Raw genomic sequence first — 551 nt, 5'->3', positions numbered from 1 at the left:
CTCCAGCCGCCCACCCCCTCCCACCAGGCTGGTCCAGCCTCCTGTCAGCTTGACCTCTGTAGCAGTGACTGTCACTGCTGCTTGAAAGTTTGTTTTCCAAACCATTCCGGAAACTCCCATCAGGGGCCTGATCCGAGCTTTACCCAGATTCCTAGAGCGCTCGCTCAGTTCCCCATCTGTGCCCCCAGGGTGGTGGTGGCAGTGGTGACCACGTTTTCGTCTCAACTAGAGGCGCAAGTCCTTATCCCCAATTATTTGGAGTAGCAGAGTTCCCTAGTGAGAGAGGAGGCACCCTATGGGAGGAGGGCAGGTGTGGGCCAGTCCTGCTCTCAGCGGCGCCTCTCCTAACGCCCCCATTCCCGCCGGCCGAGCTGCAGGGCTCCAGCCCCTGGCTCACGCCCGCTTCTCCGCAGATCACGCAGCTGAAGATTGCCAGCAACCCTTTCGCCAAAGGCTTCCGGGACTGCGACCCTGAGGACTGGTGAGTGTCCTCCAAGCGGTCAGCTAGAGCCCTTGCGCCTGGCTGGGGCGCTACCCTGACCCGCTCCCCT

The 551-nt window shown here is 61.7% G+C and overlaps 1 protein-coding gene across 2 annotated transcripts in view; it reads left to right on the top strand.

Moving 5' to 3' along the window:
• Positions 1-485, top strand: part of Tbx1 (T-box transcription factor 1) — a 6,047-nt gene extending 5,562 nt beyond the window's left edge. For both annotated transcript variants that reach the window (XM_010620713.1, XM_019206981.2), the window contains one exon: positions 414-485. In XM_010620713.1, coding sequence (XP_010619015.1) covers positions 414-485 — 72 coding nt within the window. The remainder of the gene's footprint in view (positions 1-413) is intronic.
• The last annotated feature ends 66 nt before the right edge of the window (positions 486-551 follow it).

The sequence above is a fragment of the Fukomys damarensis genome, unplaced genomic scaffold (assembly GCF_012274545.1).
Source record: "Fukomys damarensis isolate Sample0158 unplaced genomic scaffold, DMR_v1.0_HiC HiC_scaffold_34, whole genome shotgun sequence".
Lineage (NCBI taxonomy): Eukaryota > Metazoa > Chordata > Mammalia > Rodentia > Bathyergidae > Fukomys > Fukomys damarensis.
This window is presented reverse-complemented; position numbering and strand designations above follow the sequence as displayed.